The 25,052-nt window shown below is 35.6% G+C and overlaps 1 protein-coding gene across 6 annotated transcripts in view; it reads left to right on the top strand.

Annotated features, from left to right (window-relative positions):
• The window catches only part of Pka-C1 (Protein kinase, cAMP-dependent, catalytic subunit 1), a 545,341-nt gene extending 520,849 nt beyond the window's left edge, over window positions 1-24,492 (top strand). For 5 of the 6 annotated variants that reach the window (XM_090410257.1, XM_090410255.1, XM_090410259.1 and 2 more), the window contains 2 exons: window positions 2,184-2,348; window positions 22,561-22,696. In XM_090410257.1, the coding sequence (XP_090266383.1) occupies window positions 2,184-2,315 (132 nt within the window). In that variant the 3' untranslated portion in view covers window positions 2,316-2,348; window positions 22,561-22,696. Of the gene's footprint in view, window positions 1-2,183; window positions 2,349-22,560 lie in introns of all 6 variants that reach the window. The other variant, XM_090410256.1, reaches the window with a different exon arrangement.
• The last annotated feature ends 560 nt before the right edge of the window (window positions 24,493-25,052 follow it).

Genomic DNA, 25,052 nt, shown 5'->3' with positions numbered 1-25,052 from the left:
AAGGCTGTCCTACTGAAGTATAACCCAATATATGTGTGCCTACAAGTGATGTACTTAAAGCCTAGTTAAAGATCCTACTGAAGATAATAAAATTTTCTCACCCATTTAATAATGAATAGCATTTTCACAAATTCTTGAATGCTAATGATGTCTAATCTGAGCTATTCTAAGTTATATTCACTTAAATAAATGGGAGAGAAAAGTTTAGCAAAATGAGTGTTAGATTGCAGGCTGACAGAAAAAAGACCCCAAGTAAGATCAAGATGTAGGCAGATTGATTTGTGTAGTTAGTAGCTTGTCTCGCCACTGTCACACAAAATGGGACAGTTTTGGAGTCCTGACAAAGAAATGATTAATTTAGAGGAAAATTTTGATAGGAAAGTTCACAATAATATAAACTTAATTATGTAGTATTATTGTAGTGTCCTGTACATTCCGTCAATGGTAATGATAAGGGATATGATGAAAGGAATAGTTGTAGTTGAATATTTACTTTACTATTGACAGCTGTTTGATTTGGGACTTTTTTTGAGGACATGCCATCATTGATTTTGTTCAGAATTATTCAGAATTATTCTTTAACTGTGCCTGAAGTACGCTATTACAAGGATTAATGTCATTACCGTACTTAACCATATGTAACAGGAGGTGAGATATCAGTGATAAGTAAATTGTGTACTGGTAGAAAATAGCTTTCAGTTAAGGATGGTATAGGGGTTTTGCATTGTTTTTGTGGGTTAGACTAATTCGCATTTGAACACTATGCTAGTGAATATAAATTCTATTCTCATACTGTTTTAGGCATTTAAAGGCAATTTAAAATTAACAGGAAAAAAAGTTTACCAGATATTTAGCAAGCTTATAGTCCTTAAATTCTATAAGAAAATCATACTTTCACATCCTTAGAAATTAGATATTGTTTCATGTAACAGATAGCTTTCCTCGCATGAATTTTTCCTGTGCGTTTTAACTATGGTTTATGTTCTCGTTCCTTTTTTGTTTTTTCCCCCCTTAAAGGAAGGTATTAAATTCTGAAAATAGTATTCTAATCTACTACCCTGGTTGGTCAAATTGCCAAGCACTTCTTCTCTTCAGCCATGGAGAGAGAGAAATCCAATCAGGTCATAGAATACAATGTACTGTGTGAGCAAGAATCCAACAATGACAACATACAAATTGTAGCTACATCAGTTTGTGTCCAGTTTTTATTCAGAGTACTTACTTTGTGAATGTAATCTTTTTCAATTCACAGAACATCTAGAATGTTTTATAGAAATTTTTACATATAAAGTCATGCAATACACTTAGAGTTCTAAAATAGGCCCTGTAGTTTAATCAGTAGCAATGTGATTCACTTGGGTAGAGACATTAGAGATCAAATCTTTTAAAGAAAGTGAGGAATTATAACATATTTTCATCTAAAGGTGAGTTAGCTGGTCTCACATGAAGGTGGTGGGTTTTTCATCCCATGAAATGTGAAACCTGCCAGAAAACAAACAGAATTGTGATAGATCCATTTTTACTTCTAGACTATACAAATAAAATTTATCATCCTCTCTTAGCATTAATTAGGTTCATGTAAAGCAATGGCAGGCCATTAGGCCTAACACATCCTCTCAGTGTGTTAGGCTCAGTGGCTCTCTACTTTATAAGTGTTATGGAGGTGGCGGAGAAGATTGGGGAAATCTTTAACCAGCTGATTTGCACATTAGCAAAATGGGTAACTCCTAAAGTTCCTTAAAAAGTAATGAAATTTTGCTCATCATGATTATGATATACCATGATGCAGCCATATTTATTGTCAAATCCATTAAAAATTAAGTGCCCTCTAAAGAAAATGTATTATTGTTAGATAGGAGTTGGTTGATTGTTTATAAAAACCCTAGGGTTTGATGTTAGGATAAGTTTCTGCTGCAGTTGTCAGTTGCCTTTTTATTATTTACTTATTTATTAATATTTATTATTATTTGCCAATCTGCATAACGTATTTTTATTAAGTCATTGTTTTGTAGTGAATTTGCTTATGCATCTCCCCCCCCCCTCTGCACCCTTTTTATAGCTTTATTTTATTTCGCTTTCACATTGCCATCCCAAAGTTAAAAGCACAATTTTGTTTTTAATTTTCTTTCCTTTCCTTTGCATGCTGGTTCTTACTTTTACTTCTTGCATGCGTCTACAACTAGGAGAGAGCACCACTAATCCCGAAACTAACATCCAAAGGGGATACCCGTCACTTTGAAAGTTATGAAGAAAGTAAAAATATATTCAGGCGCACTCTTAATGACTACTTTTCAGCTGATTTTGTGGACTTCTAATGAGTTACTCACCAACTAACATGATACTAACAGGTTATGTTTTATTTTAATCCTAATGAACTTTGATCTTTTCTATTAGTATATGTATTAGCATAAAAGTAAAATACTAAAATAGATAAAACAATGATCAGCCATTGTTTTACTCTGGGAATGGAATATATAAAACTACAATAGCACATCATATAAAGTGCACAAAATAAACTATTAGTCGAGTGCTGCTATTTCTGGTATTTTGTTCTCATGAAGATTTGAGTATAGACTACTCTTAATAGTAATTATCTGATAAATCAGCAATGGAAACGATGTGTAACATTTATATGCTCCCATTCAGTAGACAAGACTTGCTTTTGTACATGGAATGAGCAGCAAGATGTACATAAATTTCAAAAAACTTGTAATTGGTTAAATATATGACTTATGCTAAATTAATTTATATTTTATATAGATAAATCAGAAGTGCCATCACTTGCAAAGCATCTGTCATTTTATCATCTCTCTCTCTTTCTGGATTATTGTAGAAATTCATATCATGCTGATATTGTAATAGATGAAAAAAGAAAAAAAAATATATTAGTGTCTACTGCTGATATTCTAATGACTGACACAATTAGTTTTTTCATTCACTACAACTTTGGACATGAATTCCCCCCCCCCTCCTCCTCCTCACATCTTCCAGTGATGGCACTTCTTATTTTACAATTGTCTCTCCTTCACTCTGTCTTTTCCATCTGAAAATGAGATAGCCATTCTCATACAGAAGTGGCAGGATTTTTCTTCAGAAAACTCAGGTTTTTCTTTCCTAACACACTGGCGTTATTTGGTCAGGACATAATTCAATAATAACCCTATCCCTCCATTCCATGAAAAATCTCTACATTAACCTGGTACCGATCCCTCACCAATTATCTCAATCATATCACCCCTTTCTAATCCACTAAGCACTGTAGATGGCATTACCTCATCTTTTTTCATAACCCAACATTCCAGAGACCTTGATATTGCGCTATTCAATCTTTGAAAACATTTCCTAAAGTTCTTAATATCCTACAAAACGAGAAGTCTAATCAAGGCTAGTCTAATCCATGTTTGCAATGAGTAATCCAAACAGAGTCTAATCAAGTCCATGTATGAAACTATAACCTTTTTATATGATCAAGATGCCATTGTCATCTTATCATTGCCATAATCAGTTGTGTTTGTCCTCATAATATTTGTAATGTGGAGCTAAATTTTAGCACTTGCCTACCATTGTCTCCAGGTCAATTCTGTTGTCCGAATTCCTTTGTTATTATTTTATTAATAACATAATATGTCTACTACACATGTTCTTTTAAAGATATAGTACATCCAGTACATCCCAACCATTTGTGTATATTGTGTCCCATTCTTGTCTAAATTTCAAAACTCTTCGCAACTTTGATTTGGCAGTTCCACTTAAATCCAGTCATATTCTCCTGTAGAGCCACCACATTTTCTTCGGTCCTCATAGCTCTCCACAACTTTATATGTACAAAAATTTTCATCTCCGTATTTAAACCCCTCCCAATATCATTACATAAAATAGATGATCCGCGTGGCCTGTCACTGATGTCTTTTTCTTCCTGAACACTGCTGTCTTATACATAACTTGGCCAGCCAGGTCAATTAGATACCCGACTAGCAAGTTGGATAGGGGATTACCTATCAGATAGATGTCCAAGTAGTTAACATATATGCTCTCCAACAACAGACTGCAGATTCAAATCACACCATAGACATAGATGTTTGTGATTGTCTTTAGGTGGGAGATGAATTCCGTCATCCAGTGTAACAGCCAGTCTAATCCAGTTTGCTGGAGGCCTGAAGTGGATTTTTGATGTATGATGTCTGAAGCAGAGTTTTCAGACTTAAATAAAAAATTTTCTTTTTATTGTATATAAAAATGAAATATATTTAAGAAAAAGAAGTCTTAAGCCTGCCTACAGTAGTAATGTACAGGGTATTCATATTGGACCTCCATAGTTTCAAAGACTGGTAAAAAATTGAAATGCGGAAATATGTAAGGTTTGGGTTGTTCGAACATTCCAGAGACTACAAGTTTCATCCAGAATTTTTTTCCTGCGTTGTGATACATTGGCGCTGCTGGACAAGGCTATTATAGCTTTAAACATGGTGTCAGGGGTAGAGAAAGTGAAAGTTGTGTGGTGGTTAGCTGAACTGAAGTCAATCAAAGCAGTGCAGCATAAATTCTGTCAGGTGTATGAAAAGGCTGCACCCAACCCCAAGAGTATCTGTTTGTGGAAAGAAAATTTCCTAACATCAGGAAGCATTTTGAAACAACATGGAGGAAGGAAGCAGCCAATATCAGAAGAGAAGGTAGAGCAGATTCATGAGACCTTTGCATGAAGCCCGACAAAATCCATTAGGAGAGTGTCATGTGAACTGCAAATACCCTGCTCCACCATTCACAAGGTTGTGAATGGTGGAGCAGGGTATTTGCATTCTTCATAAGTTGCACATACACGTACAAAGTGCAGGTGTTGCGAGTAATGATAAGCCACAATGGGCTTATCATCATCCAGATTTGCTTTTTGGACGAAGCCACTTTTCATGTCAGCGGAAAAGTGAACAAGCACAATGTCAGGTTATGGGGGAGTGAAAATCCTCACTGTGTCATGGAATACACACGTGACAGTCCCAGTCCCAAGGTAAACGTATGGTGTGGTGTAATGCGAAACGCTATCATTGGTCCATTTTCTTTTTTCATTGAAAGTGATATTGACAGAATGATTTACCTCAGCATGTCGGAAAATGACATCTTTCCACTACTCAAAGACTTGCAACTGCACATCCTCTTTCAACAGGATGCTGCTCCACCACATTTGGAGGTCCATGCAACTCTTGACAAGGTCTTCCCTCAGCAGTGGATTGGACGTGGAGGACCAATTCCCTGGCCACCACGATTGCCAGATCTTACCCCACTTGATTCTTTCTTTTGGGAATATCTGAAGGACAGTCTACATAAATAAAGTGGACATCCTAGAGAACATGAAACATCGCATTTCTGCTGCTGTGTCCTCTATCACCCCTGACATGCTTCAGAGAGCCTGGTTGGAGATAGACTATCGACTCGACGTTGTGTGTGCACATGTGGAAGTGTACTGATTTTTTATTTTATTTTATTTTTATTTATTTATTTTATTATTTTTTTTTTAACAAAAACTTGGTGAGTGTTCCTTCTCATTTGTACAATTTTGACACCGTGGTCCATATGCTTAAGTAGTAGTAACACGTTGAAACTAGGGAGGTCCAATGTGGACACTCTGTAATATAGGTTTACAACCTCATGAGGTGGAAGTTACATAAAAAAAAGATATTTTTATGTAAAAATATGCAATAAATTGAATACTTTATTAAATTAATATTGCTAAAAAAACCACATGAAAAAGTAAAACGGATTTAATAAATCAATGACTAGTTTCATACAACACTGTGTACATAGGGAAGTCCAATGTGTACTTCAGATAGGCACAATTATAAAGAGAGATGAACATTGAGATTACTAAATAACAAACTGCCCTCCCCCCCCCCCCCCACTCATTCATTCAACATGCAACAGATGTCAAATATGGGAACGAGTTATCATGAGCATGAGTCATTGTTATAGATTATTATTATTATTTATTATTATTATTACGGGCAACTCCAAGGAGTTGATAGACTCATCGAGAGAGGCCCTAACATCGTGTCAAGAACAGCTATTCGACATTCACACAGTATCTATCATACCTCGCCTTGAACTCATTCGCAGTCATATGGTACCCACTCTGGCAGCTTATTCCACTCATTCACCACTCTCCAAGTAAAAAGCCTAGCTCTAACACCCTTGCTAGCCACACTCTTGCCCAGCTTCCATGTATGGCCCCTAGTCGTCCCGCCACCAGTCCTATTCTCAAAAATATCTTCTGAATTAATCTTATAGAAACCCTTCAGTAATTTGAATGTCTCAATCATATCACCCCTTTTCTGCCTATCAACCAATTTCTGCAACCCATAAATCTTCAACCTGTTCTCATAAGGTTCATTCCATAGACCTGCTATCATCTTGTCACTCATCTCTGGATCCTCTCCACCTCCTCCTCATCAAGAAGAAACCCTGCGCCCATATTTGGGCACAGTAGTCTTAGATGGGGGTCTTATCAAGGCTCGATACAGAGGAACAATAACCTGTTTGTCTCTGCTTGTTAAAGTATTTTTCAGCAACCAAGTGATTTGATGAGCTGATTTAGCCACTTTTGAGATGTGCCCCCTAAACTTCAACTCCCTATCCACCAACACTCCCAAATCTCTGGCCTCGTCAATCTCCTAGAGTACAGTTCCATCAATGTGATATACTACTGCTAATCGTTTCACCCCAAAAGGTATAACCTTAAATTTTGCAAGGTTCAACATTAAATTGACATCCATTCTCCTTGGCCCAGTCCTCCAAACTATCCAAATCATCCTGCAAAATTTTGCCATCCTGTGCAATCACTATTGCTCTACCCAACTTTGCATCATCAGCAAACAAATGAACAGTTCCTTCCTCTCAGATGCATTCCTATATTGTTAATGAACAAATTGAACAGTAGTGGTCCAAGAACAGAACCCTGCGGCACACCACTAGTCACAGGCCGTCTTTTGGACTCTACTCCTGAATAAACCACTCTCTGATATCTCTCCATCAACCACCCTCCTATCCATCTCTCCAACGCTATATCCATTCCCATATGTTGTAGTTTACGGATTAGAATTTCATGTGGTATCCTGTCAAACACCTTTGCCAGGTCCAGCAGTATCACTGTAAACCCATTACCCTTATCCAGTTCAGCTGTCACCTTGTTATAAAACTTCAACAAGTTATTGAGGCATGCTCTACCCTTCACAAAGCCATGCTGTCCCCCGTACAGTATCATCTCATTTTCATCAATCCATTACTGTATTATTATAGTAGATGCAACATATTGCCTCTGTAAATATTTATCCAATCTACTAACACCACATGTAAGAAAAACATCATCTTATATAAAAAAAACTAAGGATTTCATAAACAAAATAAGAATTAAACTTAATTCCACAGACATCCTGGTGCTTTTGAATGTAAATAGCTTATTTGCTGATGTTCCTAATAAAAGAAATGATCTAATTTTAGGAGATATTTTCCCTGATACTGTTAAACTTTTTAAACATTGTCTAGATCACTAGAACATTGCCTAAATCACTTTCTTCAAATTCCAACACAGCTATTTTAAACAATCCAAAGACTTAGCAATGGGTGCAACAATTCTCCACACCTAGTGAACCTATGCAAAGAAAAGTTTGAACAATCAGCTATTGAAAAATACCATGCCAAACCATGATTATGGGTGAGATATGTGGAATATATGTTTTCTGCATTTGGCCAGACTCAGAAGAATCGCTTCAAAACTTCACCAACATCCTTAATGACATAAATCATAAAATCCAATTTACATCAGAGGTAGAAGAAGATTGACCTACTTCCTTCTTGAATGTTCTCATCTCAGTTGAAGATCATAGTAATCTTACTTTTGTTTGAAGTATACAGAAAAAAAGTTTAATACAGGTCACTGTATTAAATGTCTGCATGCCAGTTTCCCACCACCACTTGGCACAAAAATGAGGTATCATCAAAACATTAAAAGAGAGAGCCATTACATTATCAAGTGATCATAATAAAAGAAACAAGGAAATCAGTTAAAGGCATTCTTCAAAAAAAAAAAGGTTGCAACATCAAAAACTATTAATAACATATTGAATAAATTATCACAGGCAGCAATAACCAGATGACTACAAAGCCATAGTTTCTTTACCTTATATCAAGAATGTCACAAACAAAATAGCAAAAGTCCTACAAGAGCATAACTACCTTTTGACCTCTACAAAAAAATCTCCACAATGTTAAGATCGCCAAAACAACTACATCAATCTACGAAGAGAACACGAGTTTATTTACAAAATCTATTGCAATTGCAGTGTTTGTTACATTGGATAGATGGAAATATGTAATGAGAGAAGATATAGAGTTGTTAGTGGAAGCAAAAATGAAGAGCAAGTGGAAGGTTCGTTATCGCAAAGGTCATTTCTTAGCAACATGCGATTGTTCTGGAAAGGAGGATGGATGACAAAAGTGATGCATGAACTGTGCATAATGTTTGGTAGAAGGGTGGTTTGGGGGATGGGTTCATAGCCACGCCCTCACCAATCATCATTCGCTAATGTAAGCTAGTTTTGAAGTGTTTCCATTAGTGGTGATTGAAACTTAACATTTATTGTTCCATAACTAACGTTTTGCATTTTGTTTATTTACTTGTTTTTTCGCCATTACTAATTATTTTTCGTATACCACTGAACGGCCTGGTACCCCCCCCCCCCCCCCCGCCAGCCCAAAGCTCTAACCTATTCAAATAAAGTTACAGAAACTATTTTTGTTTTAATCCAAACAAACAGAGCATAAAAACAAACTCATACAAAAAGTTTAGATAAGAGGAATTTCAAAAATGAATATTAAAGGTTGCATCAATGTCTTGCTTACTGGAAGGGGAATTTTGAGGCAAGAAGGTAGGCTAACATTAATTGGAAGATGATGATGGAGATGGCACTAGAGAGGATGGGGTGCTGGAGAATCAGGATCAGATTCTGGTGCTGGAGAAGGGGGGCTTACCACGGAAGTCGGGTTCTTGAAAAAGGTATCTAGGGTTGTTTGCACAGCCTTTTTCTTTTTTTCATGATAAATGGCCTTGTATCAGCTGATGTTCTCATTAACTGCATAGTAAACCTTTGTAAACCGCTCAATGTTAGGATCTTGCTCTGAAAGCTTAGCAAATCCTGCTTGAATGAGACAAAACGCTTCAGCTAATTCTTTGTCGTGAACTGCCCTGGATCTTCTGATTCTTTGTGTTCTTGTGTTACTATCCGCTGCTTCTCTATCTCCATAAGGTCTTCATTGGTTAATTCTTGTAAATGGGACTTTGACATCAAAATCAATGACATCATTTTCATTGATGTCCAATTGCAGTGCATTGCCACTATCCACCACAGCTTTTCTGGCTTCGCCGATGCTGTCTTTTTCTTCTGTGAAGCCACAAATATCTTCACATCATCACAGAATTGAGGGCACAGTTTGTTCCACACCCCCCTTCATTGTTGATTATTTCATTTCCTCCCAAGAATCAGCAATGTTTTTGATAGCATCACAGATGTTATAATTCTTCCAGAACCCTCTCAAGGTTATCACATCATGTTCCATAGCCCTGACTGCTTGTGGGAATGTACGCCATAAGTAATAAGCCTTAAATACATAAATGATTCCCTAGTCCATTGGCTGTATGAGGGTGGTCTGAAAAGTTCTTGGCCTAACAATGAAAAAAACGAATTTATAATTTCAGAATTATTTTTATTTTTCAACATAATCTCCCTTAAGACTAATACATTTATTCCAGTGATGCTCCAGCGCCATTATCCCATCCCTGTAGTGGTTCTCAGTAAGATCTGCAAAATACCCCTCTACAGCTGAAATCGCCTCTTGATTTGAAGAAAAACGCTGACCAGCAAGTAAGAGATTTAGTTTTGGGAAGAGATAGAAGTCAGAGGGAGCCAAATCTGGGGAATAGGGTGGATGTTCCAACATTTCATAGTGCAGATCCCTTAATTTTCCCATTGCCAAAACACTTTTGTGGGTAGGTGCATTTGTCCTGATGAAAGACTATTTTTTTCTTCTGCAAACTGGATCTTTACTCATGAATGTTTTCGTCTAGTCTGGTTAACTAGTTTAGCCAAAAAGATTTAAACTCAGAATAATATTCCCCAGTTATTGTTTTGCCCTTTTCAAGATAATTAATAACCAAAATGCCTTTAGCATTCTAAAACACTGATGCCATGACCTTTCCTACTGATGGAGCTGATGTTGTTGCTGGACAACCGACTTCTGTTCAGCACTGTTTGGATTCTCGTGTTAATGGTGAATCCAAGTCTCATCCATAGTAATAAATCAATGCACAAAATCAGTTTTATTCTTGTTAAAACGCTCCAAGCATTGTAAGTGGAGGTTTCTGTGGTTTAGAAGTTCTCATGGCATATTCCGGTAATTGGACCACATTTTTTTAATAAGCTATATAAAACGCAATGAATTAATAAAAGACCCGACAAGTTTCGTAAGTCGTTTGACTTGCATCTTTTGACTTACAAAACTTGTCGGGTCTTTTATTAATTCATTGTGTTTTATATAGCTTATTAAAAAAATGTCGTCCAATTACCGGAATATGCCATGTGAGCTCCAAGCATTGTTCAGAGATTTTCATGCGAGTGCGTTTTTGATCTGCTGTGAGCAAGCATGGTATCGATCTTGTGCAAAGCTTTTTCATATGCAATTCTTCATGCAAAATTTATCCTATGCATTATCTTGAAATGCCTATAGTCTCAGCAATTTCACGCACTTTGATTTGCCAGTCATCCAATACCATATCGTACACTTGATCAATGATTTCTGGTGTTGTTACACTTTTTGGACGTCATTCACGTGGATCATCTTCAAGGCTTGTATGGCCATGTTTAAACTCGCCAGCCCATTTCTTAATTGTCGAAAACGAAGGAGAAGAGTGCCCATAAACTTTTATGAACTTCGAATGAATTTCTTTTGCCATTAAACCATTAAACAAAGAAAAAGAATTTTATCCATTTCAAGGGATACAGACAACACTTTTGCTTCAGACAGCTTTATAAAACAAACTACTTGATAGAATGACTTGTAATTTCACATGGATGCTTATGACATGTACCACCTTAGGAAAAAAAAATCTTGCGGATAGTGTTGCCATCTATGAGCGAGGTCGAGAACTTTTCAGATCACCCACATAGTAACAATGTAGTGTTGGGTGGTAAAAATACGACTTTTACATTAGGGTGAAGATCATCTAAAGATGTTGGATATCCAGTAGCATTATACAGCACAAGCAGAATTTTAAAAGGAATTTTCTTTTCGGAACAATGTTCTGCAGGGAATAAAACAGTTCAAGAGTCAGTCTTCACACATATCAAGGGTGACCGAAGCCCTTAAATTTGAACTTAAATGGTTACATGCGCAGATGAAACTAGTTCCTGAATTATTAGTTATGCTTGTGGGGGGGGGGGGGGGGCCTTGGGAGCCCGTTCATATACGGAATGCCATAAGTTGGGTCATCTGTAACCCAGGGACAGCCTGTATAATATATATATATATACATATATATGCATTATATATATATATATATATATATATATATATATATATATATATATATATTATAAAGTTAAAAAACAGCAGTTCCAGAACAGAACCATATGGTTCTGTTCTAGAACCTTTCTTTTTTGGGACACTGCATCTCCATACACAACTTGCTGGCTCCTATTAGTTAACCAAGCTGCCAAGTGACTATCCATACATACATAGTAGGACATATCCTACTTAATTTCAATAGTAACTTCTCATGAAGTACTTGATCAAATGCTTTTGAAAAATCCAAATAAATCACTGTATAAGCATCTCCCCATGCAATACACTAGTAACCTTATTATGAAATGTAACCAAATTACTAAAACATGACCTCCTCTTAAGAAACCCATGCTACTCTCTCTCTCTCAAAAGAATTTCATTTTTATCAGTTCAGGTGTGTATTCTGTCTCTAATCAGCCCTTCAAACTCTTTCACCAGTACACAATATGCACACTTCCCTAGAATTTGACATTACTGATATGGATTCTTCCTCATGCAGTGACAATTTTCCTTTTTTCCACTCTTCTGTTGAGCAATGAAGTTGAGGACAGTGCCAGTGCTTGCACATTCCCATAACAAACGTTTTGATATCCCATCCAGTCCTATAGCATTATTAACATCGAGGTTACTTAATACTCTAAATACTTCCCATTCTTGATGAAACTTGTGTTGCATCTCTAGCAACTAAATTTGATCTTCCATATTCACCCTTTCTTCTACTAGCAACATAACGCTATATAATTCTCTATGATTTTGCTTTACTACTTCAGCCAATGTGGAAATTTCTCTTTCATTACTCTACTTGTCACCTTCATAGCCTGCATCTTATGCTCCTCATGCCGTTTTTGATGGGAATCCTGGTCTTTATGTCTCCTCCATAACATCCTCTTTCTCAGAGGTTCCTGCATTATTCATGATTCATCCATTTTGCTCCTACCTTATTTATCCTCCAAACGTTAGGAATACAATCTTATACTGCTATAAATAATTGATTCCGGACAAAATCCCAGACACTACTTTTTCTCTCCCCTTCAACTCCTTACGCCAGAGCACATTACCAGTCTGTTTCCTTAATTCATCATCTGCTCCTGTTCTATAGTACTCTGCTTGTACCTGGCTAGCCACTCCTCATTTCAACCCCCCCCCCTCAATTGGTGGCTTCGTGGTGACATATTGACATATCACTATGTGAGATGATGTTAATAAATCTACGATCGAATCCCTCGTATTACTGGTGTTACCTCAACCACGTGCTGCATACACACACATATAATTGTCCCTAAGTAGTTCGAGGGATTTGATTTCCTTACTCGCACACATTTCCTGCTTCCAGTCGATGCTGCCATAATTAATCATCCAATTATTATCACTCCTGATTCCCATCAGTTGCATTCCCTGGTCTGTAGCAGCATCCCTCTAAATATCTAAAATGTCTTTTGGAAAAATGTTATAACCACCAGATTCTATTCCTGTGTATACATCATTGGTATACTGATACCAATGATGACACATCATTGGTATCAGTGATTTGTGGGCTGACTAACTGTATCAAGGCCACAAACTCTGCAACTCGTTCGTAATATTCCTTGCAGTTTAGCTTTCCTCAGGTTCCCCTTTCCTTCCTACAGTTCCTTATCCCATCAATCAAGTAATTTAACTCTGTTGGTTCCAGTGCCATCCCTGCATTCCTCTCTTGTCTTCTTACTTTGTCCCTTATCTCACAGTTATCTTTTACTCATAGTCCAGTTTTCATTTCCCTGACTGGCTACATACTCTCCTCCTTGCATCAATAATCTATCCAGCTTCACACTGCCACTCTCACTCAAATGTAGGCCATCTGTAGCAAGCTCTTAACTTCAAATTTATCACATATATCAGTAAACCCAAGTCCTCTCTTCCTGCACATTTTAGCCTTCATGCCATTTGCTGTTTTCATCAGATCACTATTATCATACCTCAGCAACACACTTGCAGTTCTCCCTCTTGCACTCTTTTTGCTTCACTGTTTCTGGCAACACTCGCAAACCACATGCCATCTCATTCACACATGCTTGCAAATCATTTGTTCTAACCAACAAAGTTACTCCTCTGCATTCTCCTCTTTCCACAGCCTTAGTTATCATTGTTCCTCAGACATACTTTTGACACGTGCTCCATTTTTGCATCTTTCATTATAGAGTCCCCATAGAAAAGATCCTGGCAAGTAAATCAGCACATGCTTTGAAAGAATACAGAAAAAATGTAAGGAACTGAAGCAGTGTATAAGCATGACTAAACAAAAGTTATAGGAAGACTTGGGTAAGAACACATAAGATAAATATTGTTGAAAATGCTCAGAAATGTAGGACTACTGTAAAAAGAATCAGACATGATGAAGGTGACATTAAAACTTATTGTAATTATCCCACATATCTAAAATATCTTTATCTTCAAAGAGTGCTAAATGAAACAAGCAGTGACATGACTGCATGATGGTAGAAAACAGTCAAGAGCAATGCAGTCACAAGTATATATCATTATTTACATAGGAAAAATAAAAAGATATGGAAGTATAAATGTTTTACAGTTGCTATGCTACATAATTCAGGTGACCTGGCCATGGGTCAAATTTCACATGATTGGAGCAGAGCTCTTATATTACCCATCTGTAAAAAAAAAAAAAATAAATAAATAAATAAATAAAACTTAATATGAGAATTATATAGGAATTTCCTTACTGAATATTCCAGATAAGTATACTTAAGAAGACACTAAGAAAAATTGTAGAACAGGAAATTTGAAGGACAATAAGCTGTTTTCAGACCATATAGAAGTTATCAGGATCAGATTTTCACTTTACAACAAATAGTTGAGAAATCATGGGAATATAACAAGAATGCATATTTAAGTTTTTGTAGATCAAGAAAAGGCACATGGCAAAGATACCAAGAAATCCTGTTTAAAACACTACTATAATTATATATGGCATAAAGGGCACATAATATAAAACAATGAAGAGTGTATTTGACTTGTACATCAGTGGTTAGAAGTGAAAGAGGTACAGGAACGTGGTATCTCTACTATTATTCATCATCTGTATGGATCACATTAGGAAAGAAATTAGCATTTGGTTTGATATATTCAATTAGAAATATTCAATTGATTGATTTTTACTTTAAACTGAATAACAACTATAATAAATTCAATATGAAAATGGACAGAACTCCAACATCATCTACTACGTCCTGATGGGCAGGGCCGCACCAACCCGAGGGTGCACCCTGTCAATGTTGCCGCACCCTGGCAGCAACATTGATAGGGTGGCATTTTATGTAGCTAATATCTAATTTGGATTATACAATGCAGTATTAGGGGCGATAAAAGTTTGCAACGGGTGGCAAATACCCTTGGCGTGCCCCTGCTGATGGGAGAACCTATATGAGGAGGGGAATTGAAAAGTTCTGATAAACACCTAGAACAAAAAATGATATAAAGCAACTGATATAATCACAAGAAAGAACATATCTTAAAACTTGAATCCCCATGTTTCATCAAATTGTTGTAATTTGTTCTTTTTCATTTAGGATATATATATATATATATATATATATATATATATATATATATATATAAGAAGACATGCCAGAGGTTGCATGCCAGACATGCAAAAATATCATCCCAGACAGTCAAATTATGCCAAAGGTAAAAATGCACTGAACCAAGTGCTCTGCAATTGTAAAGAATATTCTAAGTGAGCATTTTGAAGATCTAATTGCAGACATTGGAGAAGAAAATTTCAGTTTGGTAATAGATGAATCGAATGATATTACAGCCTTATATTACAGTGAATAAGATTTTAGGAATGGCCATCATTTTTCATAGCAAAAAATTCAACAAAATTATGCATGCATTTCTGGGCATGGTAGTTCTAGGAAAGTGTGATGCTAGTGGTATTGTGGCTGCACTGAAAAAAGAGCTCTTGCAATTGGTACAGATAACTCCATTATCTGTACCAATTAAACCAGATAACGCCGTTATATGTACCAAACAAAATAAAATATAACGTTATGGTTGGTATCAATAATTGTGTTTATGATCAACTGAAGGCATATATTCCCTCCTTAATTTAATTAGATGTGTATGCCATTCATTACAACTGGCAATGTGCAGAATCTTTCCCAAGAAAATTAGAATTTTTAGTTGCCGAAACATATAAGTGGTTTTCACATTCTTCTTCAAGACAAGCAGCATATAAAGAAAGCAGTATCAAACTATTAACGAAAATGATACTCCTATGAAAATTGTAAGCAACTGTGCAATGAGGTGGCTTTCCATTGAACCTGCAGTAGACAGAATTCTCAGCCAGTGGTTGGAATTAAAAACGCACTTCAAAGTCATGAGTGTGACTGAGAAATATTACAAAGCTCAAATTTTGTGGGAGATGTACAAAGATGAAAAGAATCTGTTGTACCTTTTATTTTTGTATCCTGTTCAAGTTCAGCAAGCTAACAAAATTTTTGAATCTAACAGTTCAGATAATATGAGATTATTTGAAGACCTTTCTCATTTGATTCGCTCTATTGCTAATATGTTAGTGCTACAGTCATCCACAGTCAATCCTCTAGAGTCAGAGATTGATGACTATTTGGATCCCAAATCAAACCTTGGTTACAGATTTGAATGAAAAAATTTCAGAGTTGATGATACAAAAGAAAATAACACAAAATGCTGAACAAAATCTTAGAAATAGAGCAAGACAGTTTCTTCTTGGTCTCTTCAAACAGCTTAAGCAAAGATTGCCTGAGAACTTGTATATTTTAAGAATGATTTCTTTTTCTGCTGACAGTACCTTAAAACATATAAAAGAACCTGTTACTCCCATCTTAGAAATAATGCTGAAAACAGAAAAAAGATGTTGCTGCTACTGAATACTAGTACAATACTATCCACTTAAATAAATGGACAAATATAGAAAACACTGAGCAATTCTGGATTGAAGTACAAGAATACAAAGATGCATCTAGAATCCATTTAAAGAAATTGCTCAGTGTGCAATAAATTTATTAATACTGCCAAATTCTAATGCGGAAATTGAATGAATTTTTAGTTCCATGAATGTAGTTAAAACTAAATTAAGAAACAAGATGAAATTGCCAATGCTGACAGCTATTTTGTCAGTCAAGTATGGCCTCAGGCATAACAAGTGCTGTACAGGCTATCATTTACCAACGTCTACATTAGGTAATATTGGAACAATGGCCACATATAATAAATCAGTGAAAAGATAGGTGAATTAAGTGCAGAAGACCATTTGAAAAATGTCTTTAGCCACTTATATATGCAAGTATCACTTCAACTTGAATAAAGTAAGCAACTGAAAAGTATTGGAATAAAGCAGTGAAAACGTGGGTGAATTAAGTGCAGAAGACCACTTGAAAGATGTCTTTAGCCACTTATACATGCAAGTATCACTTCAACTTGAATAAAGTAAGTAACTGAAAAGTATTGGCTACTACCTCTAAAATTTTAGCTTCAAATTTTTATTTTTAACTCCTTTTTTTTTTTAATTTTTTTTTTATAAGATTTAGCTGTTTTTAGCAATTTTCATTTGACAATAGTATTCCTACTTATTATCTTGTGCGTGTTATGTGTTTGAAATATTATTTTTAATTATTAAGAGAAAGACCTCAAGTAAGTCCACATATTACCTGTGCCAACTGTCATACCTTTTCTTGAATTTATTTACACTACCTGCACTCACAGCCTCCCATCCTCTTCTTCACTGCATTCATTCTCATCTTCTATGGATGTCCTCCTAAGGGTATAAGAAATATGTTTAATCTCTTATTTTTTGTAAATTGCTTCTGGTAAAAAAGATGGAAGTTTTATTGAAGATACACTACACTTTGAAACCTGTTAAAGTGTTAGAGACTTCATATGCAAAAACCAAACAAAAGATGATTATTTTATAATAGTAGTAGTGATGACTGTGCTCTTCTGTTTTTCTACTTAATGTTTGATCTATTTTCGACTGCTGTAAGAGAGGAAAATAAAGGAGGGAGGGGGGACTTTGATTAGCATTCAGAACCGCCTAAAATCATTTAATAAAGTTCAATGAATTGAACATGCAAAGTTTTCTTTCCAAAAGTAAAGCATCCCCACCCTATTTCTTAAACAATTTAAGGGGAAAAAAAAAAAAAAGAAGTAAACCGATATATTCATAGCAATTTAACCAACTGATGTGTTCTCCAAAACTTCTGTATTGCTATCTCACGTTTAAAATAATAATAATAACTAACGGTCTTTTTGTTATTACTTTTGCATTCTCCTGTAATCATACAGTGGCATCCAAAAGCTAAGGACAAACTACATTTTTACCTATATATGAAAAAATTTTCACAACTACAACCAACAGTGTGCTATAAATTTTGTACAAATTAAATTGCAATATGTTTTTACATAAAAACCTCTTAGCAAACATCTGGAACACATTCCATTGGTTTGAAACTCTGCTCAGAATCTGGATACAATGCTATGTTAGATTCTAAACTCTCTGGCAATATCGGTAATTCTGCAGCTTTCTTCAGGTTTTCCAATAATTCTTCCCCACATGAAATCATCTAGATGATTTCTTTGAGGCTTTACAAGAGATCCAAGGTTGTGACTTTTCATGAAAAGAGCTTCCTTTAAACACAATTTGCTTAGTGTAGCCTTTTGCCTTATGCTGTTGAGTGCTACCATGTGACACGTTTGCATGCAATTTGAAAATATGAATGTGTACCCACTTTCTACTTGAAATTATCACAAGCTGATTTGTCTGAATTTACAGTAGTTAATCTTCAGAAATAGTGTTCGTGCTTAGGTTTTGACAACAGTGTGTGTGTGTGTGTGTCTACACACACAGGCAGCCCTCGGGGTTTATGCCGATTCACAATAACGGGAGTTGCCTGTGCGTGCTTTCTTACTGTAGTGTGGTTGACTGAGAAACGACGCTAGCAGGCATTCTAGTGTTTGAGTGTTTACCGAGCTACTTCGAAGTATATGTATCAAACCTAGTTTTAATGTTGAATCTACCTAATTGTTTTATTTAATTTTTTTTTACGTACATACGTATTTAAATTGATAATAGAAGATATCTGATAATAGAAGTGCAGAAAAATTAGCAGAGCTTGGTGTTAAGAAGGTGCAAAAATCGATCACACTTGAAAAGAAGATGGAGGTGATTCGAAGAATGGAAGATGGGCAGACACATGCTAATGTCTGTAGAAGTATGAACTTACCTCCATCGACTGTTACTACAATTATGAAAAATGCAGACAGAATAAAACAGTCTGCGCAACAATCTACGGCAGCACTAAATGCAAAACATGTATGTTATAGCAGGGATAAACTTCAGGAAAAAATGGAAAAATTATCATTATGGGTGGATGACTTGAATCAGAAAAACATTCCTCTGACGCAGGCTGTTATAACTGAGAAAACCAAAACAATTTTTGAGGATTTTAAAAAGACAGATGGAGGTGAAGAAACATTATGAAGCAAAGGTTGGTTCATGAGATTTAAGTCTCGAAGTAAGTGCCACAGTGTCATATTATGTGGTGAGGCGGCAAGTGCAGATGTTGCGGTAGCAGCTGCTTTTCCTAAAGAATTTCAAGACTGTGTAGAACAAGGAAGTTATCCTCTTGATCTCATTTTTAATGTTGATGAGACTGGGCTCTACTGGAAAAAATTGCCATCACGCACCTTCATTTCCTGTGAAGAACGTTCCGCTCCAGGTTTTAAAGCTGCAAAAGACAGACTTACGCTTTTGTTGGGTGCAAATGTCTCCGGAACTTTGAAGCTTTAACCAATGTTGGTGTACCATTCACAGACACAACGCGCCTTCAACCGGGTCTAAAAGCCATACTGCCAGTCTATTGGAAATGGAACGAGAAAGCTTGGGTTACACAAGACGTTTTTATAAATTGTATACACAAATTATTTTTGTCCTACCATGCTTCGCTTCTGTAAAGAAAATGATTTGCCAACCAAGGCATTGCTTCTCTTGGATAATGCCCCTGGACATCCTCAAAACCTTGCTGAAGTAAGAACACCATTGGATGTCAAGGTTGTTTACATGACCCTAAACACAACATTGCTTTTGCAACCGATGGATCAGGGATTATATCAATCTTCAAAGCCTATTACCTCCGTATAACATTTATGGAAATGGTAAGAGTCTTGGACACTTCAGGAAAAACTATTAAAGACTATTGACGGTCATTCGATATTTTGAAGGGCATTAACAACATTGAGACAGCTTGGAACGATGTGTTGGCAAAGTGTTTAAAAGGAGCATGCCGAAAACTTCTTCCAGCATTTATGCACGACTTCGAGGAATTAGAGCAAGAGGAGAATGTTATTGAAGATGTTACCAAGCTTGCGTGAGAGGTGGGATTGTATGATATTACAGCTGAAGATGTGACAGAAGGCTTAGAGATCCATGATAAACCGCTTTCCAATGAAGACTTAAAGAATTAGCCAAACAATTAAGTCAACATCCAAAGGAGGAGAAAGAAAATGAAGAAGGTCCTCTGAGAGGTATGAAAACGGCCGATTTACAGCGTATCCTTGCAAGAATTGACATTGATTGATGAACTCTGCGAAATGGACCACGATTGGGAACGGAGTGTGAACGTAAAAAGGAGTGTAATCGCATCTATTCGACCTTACACTGAACTCCTTAAAAAAAGAAAAAAGAAAATCTAGGCAGTTAACACTGGATACTTTTTTTTTAAAAAAAAATGCAGGTGATCCGAAACCAGGAACTTCAACATAGAAATATGTAATATCTTTTCGAAGTTTCATATTTTTTGTATATAATTTTGTTTTATTTTCATTATTAATAATTTTATTTGAACAAATATATATGTATGTATTATCAAAGCTTTAAATATAATAATGTTACACATACTTCATGTGCATATTTTTTGATTGTGCGGAACATAACCTCATACCTCCCATTAAAATTGGGTTCGTTTTATGCCGATTTGATTTACGCCCGTTTTTTCAAGAATGGAACTGAGGCATAAACAGAGGGCTGCCTGTATTTCTGTAATCTGTAATAACATTTTTTTTTTTAAATGCTCAGTGTGTTATCATTTGAAATAAGATAACTTAAGATTTTTGCAACTTTCTTTGAGACATTGACAAGTGTAGGCTTGGCACAAATATTTTACACTTCCCCTCCCCTCAAAAAAAAAAAAAAACAGCAATTCATAAATATTCAGGAATGTCTAAAAATTCACCTGTGAATGCAGAGAGTGTAATATGGGGTCAAGTAAGTTCTTGCCCAGTGTGTAGGGCAGTATACATACAGTGAATTTGAATATAATACATGGTCAGATAACATCAGTTCAATGTTATCTCACCCATGTAACCTATCTCTTCAGCTCAATCTATAGGAATTCTGTTATCGGCTGCGTCACTTATCACTATCCTTCGCTTTGTATCATCATTAATATAAAAGTTAAACAAAAATAGTCCAAATACAGAACCCTGTACTTGGGCCATCCCTCCTGCTATTCATCTCAGCAACTCTATACATTACTTTTTGATTTTTGTCAGTCATGTCAATTATTGCATGTTTATTTTGCATACCATCCAATTGAATTTCTATAATAATTGTCATGGAATACTGTCAAATGCTTTGCCAAAATCCAGATTTTGGGGAATAGAGAAATCCATTCTCTATCTACTCATATTCTATCTCTAGAATATGAGCAGATAGAGATAATTTGCAGCAAGCAGTCAAGAAAACTAGAGATTTAGGGAAGGGATGATATTGTGCACAGAGTCAAGAAGATATTCCTCCACTTCAGAAGTTATCTGGTTTCAGAGTACATTGGGGGGGGGGTTGAAAAGAGTTGTTAGAAGTTGACTAGGATAGTAACTGGTTTACAGAATTGCTCCTATGAGGACAGACTGAGGAAATGTGGGTTTTCAAAGTTTGATGAATAGGAGAGGAGATATGATAGGAACATACTAATCAGTAAGATGATCTTATAGTATAGGTGACACTGAGCCCAGGATATGATCATGTATTAAAATACTGATTGACAAGTACTGACACTTGTTGCTATGTGTCTTTAGAGAATGCAATTGATCACAACCAATCTCACCTATTTCCATTATGAAAAAAGCTGCAATCCACTTTATCAGCTACAATGAATATAGATATCCTGCACTTGGTCTTGTGGATCAGTGAATAATGCTAATGATCTTCCATTCTGGTGGATATAAGTTTGCTGTCAGTGATAATCTTTGGGTGGTAGTATAATGAAGTGGGCTGCTGCTTGTTTGGATTACATCCATTGATCTGAGGTATAAATAACTAGGTGCTATGGTGATGTTCTGTATAATGGGGATACCTACATTTGTGGAAATTTTATGGTATTGGCCTTCCAGTGGTAATGGCACCTTCCAAGATGATAATGGCTCTTTTTTCTGAAGCATTGATTTGTAAACACATGGTTAATAGAAAATAACATTGTAAAGTTGCAATGACCTGCACTCTTCCCCGGCTTAAACCCAATGGAATGATTGTGGAATGACAGAGAATATGGAATTAGCCTATGGCACTTGCTAATGTTATAAAGAAGGGGTGAAACGCAATTCCCACAATACACATTCAGCAATTCTTGCAGCCAAAGGTAGTTACAATAAAGATGTTTGTTTGTTTGTTTTATCTGCATGACTTTTTCTAGGAATAACATATCTACATATTCTAAATTTTTAAATCTAATAGGTGAAATAGTTTCTCTTTATCCACAACAGATTTTTTTTAAGTTTAATATTTTGTACATTTTTATCAAGTACATTTTTAATATTTTGTACATTTTTATGTACATGTTTATCAAGGATTCTGTATTATAATACATTGCATTTTTCAAGTTTTTTAAGTCGCATTTGCAACTTTTTTTAAATTATTTTATTTTACAGATTGAGGCACCTTTCATTCCTAAGTGCAAAGGTCCAGGAGACACAAGTAACTTTGATGAATATGAAGAAGAAGCATTACGCATATCATCCACAGAAAAATGTGCCAAGGAGTTTGCTGACTTCTAACAATAGATAGTAGCATCATAACCTACTGCTTTGGCAGTGAACAATGTAGCCCTCTTCATTTGGGCAGACTTAAAATTCACTTGAAGTATGGATTCTTAACAAGTGGATGCAGAAGTCTGTTATTCTGCCTATTTAAAAAAAATAAATAAAAAAGGAGGAAAAAAATTCACTGTTGATGCACTGATTGAGGAATCTGAATAGCTAGCAAGGCCTGTGTTGTTTCCAGTCAAGAACCTAGATGTTTCACACTTCATGTTATAAATATCATTCATACTTAAGATTTCTGATGTGACTTTGTTAATATGTACCTTTGTCAATCCCTTAAGTGAAAGTTAATTTTAGCTTAATCGTGATATATTTAATCTTGCAGTCTGTAAAAAGAAAAAAAAATTGCACATTTTAGAAATGCATGAACCTAAAAATGATTTGATTAGGTATAACAATCATTGTAAGAGATGTGATTGTTCCTTATGCTAAACTTAATCTTTAACTACCATTGTTAGTTACTTTTTACACACAGAGACCAAGTCCACAGTCTGCAGACATTTAATCTGTATGTGTTTTAATAGGCCCATATTTTTAAAATACTTCAAAAATGATGTTCTAGGTAGTGTAAAGATTAAAATCTGTGCCTGATATTTGGGACTTTATACAGTGCAGAGGATATTGAGAAATTGTTCCATCCTACTTGCCCACTTGGATAGGATAAACTGTATAGTTATCTCCATTGTACCAGTCAACAGTCGTTAACGCTATTTGATTTGTTAGTACACTGTGTGTGTGTGTGTGTGTGTGTGTGTGTGTAAGGAAGAGAGAGAGAGAAAGAACAAAGTTGAATACTTGAGTGTACATCTGCATATAATTTCACGTCAGATCAGATACTAACGGTTTTAATTTTGCAATACAGTTTTAAGAACAGATGCCATGTGTGCCATTATGTTATGACAGCAGTATAGTATTTTGTTTCAAACGATGTGAAAATTTGCTATATAATATAAGCACAGTCCTTTCACTAGCTGCTGTAAATAGTTTAATTGTATGCCATAGTTTAAATTTTTAAACATTCAGATTATGTGTACAACTGCCTTGTGAATTATTGCCTTGAACTTTAATTCCCCGATCCTGTGATGTCCAGTAATTCTTATCCTTTGCATCGTCCTGAGTAAGATGTTGGAGAGTCATCGTGGTGCTTATAACCTAGTGTCATTGGCTTCCTTGTGTTGTACAGTGTCATTTCACCTCCCTTTGACACAGGTTCTTGGAAAGAAAGATAGTTTGGTCACTTAATTATAATTCAGTGGCTGTTTATAGATTGGACTGATGACCATCTTATTTCCATACATAATTTATAATTGAAATAGGGTATCATGTAGTTCATCACCATCACAATGTCAAAGGAAGGGAAAAAAAAAACAGGTTGATCTGAGAGAGAGAGAGATAATTGTATGTATGTAATGTATGATATATAAAAGCATATTACGTCTACAGAATAATATGCAGATCATGAATGAGCTGGTGGTGGCCACTTAAAATCTGAGACAAACTAGTCCAGGAAACTAGGAACCTGATGTGAGCTTTTGCTCTCTCTGTCTCTTTAAATCATTGCCATGTATATTTGTTAATTTGTGTTTCAAGCCCTTCTTGTATTAAAGATTCTTATATGACATGCTCTGTAGCATCTCTCTCTCTTCATGTATTAAAATTTTACAGAACAGTTGATAATTTCACATTTTTGTGTGTATTTATAGAGTGTTTATAGCAGTCTACACTAATGATTAAATTTCTTGTTAATTTTTCAGCCTACTATTCTTCTGTGTTTGTATGTTCTTTCCACCATAACTGATAGAACACAGTATTTTAAAATTTAACTCATTATTTCTGATGTAATTCATCTGGGTCTTCTAGGTTTGATTGGTAGCATATTTGCTTTGGTTGTGTGCTGCTTTGTTGCCAAATCAGCACTGTGCTTATGCTGCAGGGAGAATTAATGCAAGAAATATCTCAACCAGTGAAAGGATTATATATATATCAGGTCATCCCAAAAGTAATGTAATTTTTTATACTGTGCTTGTCTAAACATGAATTTTTTAAAGCTTTATAAGTACTACTAAGCTGAGGTGGCCTCATTCTAAGGAATTCCATCTTGCAAGATTGTTTAAATAGCCCTTTATTACTATGGAGGTTCACTGAAAAGCACATCATGCTTTGAGTTCAAAAAAAGACAACCTTGGTGATAATGTTTTGAATGTCTCTCTCGATAATGATATGCTGGAAGCTGCTATTGCAAGAAATGCCAATGCAACTATTCAAGATTTAGCAAAAGATCTTAATTCATTGTCATCAACCATTTGCAAGAACTTGGAATA

The sequence above is a fragment of the Typopeltis vanoorti genome, chromosome 20 (assembly GCF_054136105.1).
Source record: "Typopeltis vanoorti isolate ZY-2024b chromosome 20, IOZ_Tvanoo_1.0, whole genome shotgun sequence".
NCBI classification, from domain to species: domain Eukaryota; kingdom Metazoa; phylum Arthropoda; class Arachnida; order Uropygi; family Thelyphonidae; genus Typopeltis; species Typopeltis vanoorti.
This window is presented reverse-complemented; position numbering and strand designations above follow the sequence as displayed.